At 47.3% G+C, this 3,136-nt stretch overlaps 1 protein-coding gene across 1 annotated transcript; it reads left to right on the top strand.

Moving 5' to 3' along the window:
• Positions 1-719: 719 nt before the first annotated feature.
• On the top strand, positions 720-2,552 carry T265_13448 (hypothetical protein; the record flags this gene model as incomplete). The annotated part of the gene is made up of 4 exons (XM_009168903.1): positions 720-1,061; positions 1,096-1,999; positions 2,038-2,333; positions 2,468-2,552. Coding segments are annotated over 4 exons (1,626 nt in total), but the record flags the coding sequence as incomplete, so codon positions are not given.
• Positions 2,553-3,136: the final 584 nt, after the last annotated feature.

Raw genomic sequence — 3,136 nt, 5'->3', positions numbered from 1 at the left:
AAAACAAAGTTGCACCATTTTTCCGGCAGTAGTGAACGAGGATTCCGCAAACATCGAGCAAATTACACCTCCGCATATTTTGCATCCACAAGGGCCGTGTAGATTCTAGAATGTTCGGCAAATTATTTCAGCATCAAAACGTTCCATTCATTGTAATTTAGTTACCTTTTTCCGCCATTCGCCATTCCTTATCACATTAGGCAACAACCACCACCGACTGGTGGTTATTGACCTTCAAGATTCGCTCAGTCGAATAAATCATTATTGCAGATAATTTGTATAATAATTCACCATACACTATATACACATACAGCTGTATTATGGAGTGGCAACCCTGAACATCTCATAACTTTCAAGAAATCAATTCCGTTGTACGGCGGCCCGCGATCGATACTCGTGCAAATTTAAATAATTGCCAAACTTTGCTCGGAATATAAGCCTAAAAGATCAAGCAACCAACTATATTTTTTAGATCCGCTTGCACCTTTTCCGTGTTTCTTCGTGTGTTTATAAGGCGTTTCGACGTTTGAAAGGACAGGATTCCCGTCGCTTCTAATTTGTGCCTCCGTTTTACTGCTCAGTTTAAAAATTTGGCGCTCATCCCGGGATGTCGCTCTTGAGGTTAGTTGTTGCTTTTCTTCGATCCTTTCTGTTTGTTTAGCCACCTCCCTACTCCGGTGCACAAGAAATACGATGCGGATGCTGTTGCGCCACTTCCATTGTCATTGGGTTCCAGGGTACTTGTTGCGAAATCTACGATCCCTCCGTATGGTCATCGAAAAAATTGGGTTCCACGCACACCGGAAGACTTTAGTGATGGCGGCGCATTTCCAGAGATACATATCCCACAATTTCCCCTCGAAATGGGTCAACAGAAGACCTCTTCAAATGCGCTCGTCCTGAAAACTGATCAGGAAGGTCGAATACGTTACGATGAGCTGGTCCGTCAAGGCCACAGCAAAGACAGAATTATTTACTCTAAGTTTACTGACTTACTGCCGAAGACGATTGACGACAATGATGAGGATCTAAGGAAACCCAGCCAGGATGTGATTGAAGAGGTAATCTCGCCTTTCAAACTTACAGTTGCTCCAGACTACCGAAAAAACGCGGAAGGCGTTGGAATCCTTAGTTGAGCAGAAAGTGGCGGCAGCAGCTCCTGTTCGAAGGGCTGAGAAAACAGCCCCAGCGGAGTACATACGGTACACACCGACTCAGCAAGGTTTGGCCTTCAACAGTGGCGCAAAACAACGCTTAGTCCGGATGGTGGAGATGCAGAAAGACCCAATGGAACCTCCTAGATTCAAGTATCTCTCTTTTTTGTATAAACTGTTTTCTAGGATAAATCAGAAGATACCCCGAGGACCTCCATCTCCACCCCCACCACTCATGCATTCACCCGCGCGGAAAGTTACCGTCAAAGAGCAGCAGGACTGGAAAATACCGCCCTGTATTTCAAATTGGAAAAATCCACGAGGTTATACGATACCCCTGGATAAACGTGTAGCGGCGGATGGTCGGGGATTGCAGACTGTTCACATTAACGAAAACTTTGCCAAGTTGGCAGAGGCTTTATATACTGCTGACCGAAAAGCCCGTGAGGCAGTCGAGATGCGAGCGCAGATTGAGCGCAAAGTTGCTCAAAAACAAAAAGAACGTAAAGAAGAGCAGTTGCAGCGCATCGCGCACCACGCCCGAGAATTTAGAGCTGGGCTTCGGCGCCCAGGCTTGCAGCCAGACGAAGAACTGGATGCGGACCTGGGCCTAGACGATAGAGAAGAACTGCGAAGAGACAGAGCCAGAGAGCGCATTAGAGAACGCAATTTGGCACGTTCCAATATCGAAACAAAGGCACGAGCACAAAAGGACAAGGAGCGTGATATCAGTGAACAAATTGCACTTGGTTTGCCAAATCCTCGGGTAAACGCAGACGGTGAAGCACAATTCGACCAGCGACTGTTCAATCAGTCCCGTGGTCTCGACTCTGGATTTTCAGGAGGTTAGTTCGTGCTTTCCTGCTTACACTCTTCTTTCTAGGGACAGATGACCTGTACAATGTATATGACAAGCCTTGGCTTGGTGACTCTGAACTTGCATCACATATCTATCGGCCACGACAAAAAGATAGCGACGCCTACGGGACTGATCTGGATGCACTACAAAAAACGAGGCGGTTTGTGCCTGATCGAGAGTTTGCTGGTGCTGATCATGGTCGCCGGCTAGACGGTCCTGTCCAGTTCGAACGTGACGAAGAGGATCCTTTCAATCTGAGCAAGTTCTTATCCGAAGCCAAGAAGGCGCAGAAGCGACCTGGTGAAAACATCTCAGCAGATGTAAGCAACCGAGACACTACGCACAGGAAACGTGAACGTAGGGACTGACCCGTCGTTTGTCTTTCTTACTGTACATATCCTTGTTTTTGCTTCATATGTATTGACTTCCAACCCCCACCCATTTGTTTTTACAGCTTGGGAAATTGGCCAGTGACTACGACGTTCTAACGGACGCCAATCAGGTTAGTCGAGAGGCAGATTTGAGCAGAAAAATTATAGGTAGTTCGACTGATACCAAGCATGAGCACATGGTGTGCCAGGACGCCCACAGCTAAAACCACCCAGCCACACGGATGCCTAAAGCACGTCTGCTGTTCGTTAATTTTGATCTTGACCAAAAGTGTGGCTATCGGAGTCGGGGCCGGGGCATCAGTCTTCGTGCTTCCTTCAGATGACGGTAACTAGGCACCGAACGGGTGCCACCGCTGAGCGATTAAGAGTATCGTTATTAAAGGTGCTTCTGTATCCAACGACTTATTTTGCTGAACCTTACACTTGGGTGCCCCCTGCGCTGCTGTTGATGCCGTGCACTTCTCAGCTGGCTATTCAGGCAGAACCCAACGTTGCTGGAGTATATTATTATTCAAGGTGATCGGTTCGTGTGAACCTGTGAATCGGCCTGTACAGCATTCATGCTGTGTCGCGGTTTTTCTAGTGTTCGCGTTATGAGTTTTGTATCCTAGTTTCTATGAAAAAACGCTCATAGCCATAAAATACTTGTCGGGGACTACCCAGGAGACAAAGTACACTTGTGAACTTGAGAACAGCTGCCTTACCGCCGATAGCGAGTGCGACTGTTCGTC

The sequence above is a fragment of the Opisthorchis viverrini genome (genome assembly GCF_000715545.1).
Source record: "Opisthorchis viverrini unplaced genomic scaffold opera_v5_66, whole genome shotgun sequence".
In the NCBI taxonomy this organism is placed as follows: Eukaryota; Metazoa; Platyhelminthes; class Trematoda; order Opisthorchiida; family Opisthorchiidae; genus Opisthorchis; species Opisthorchis viverrini.
Note: the sequence above shows the minus strand (reverse complement) of the source record. Positions and strands in the feature narration are given on the sequence as shown.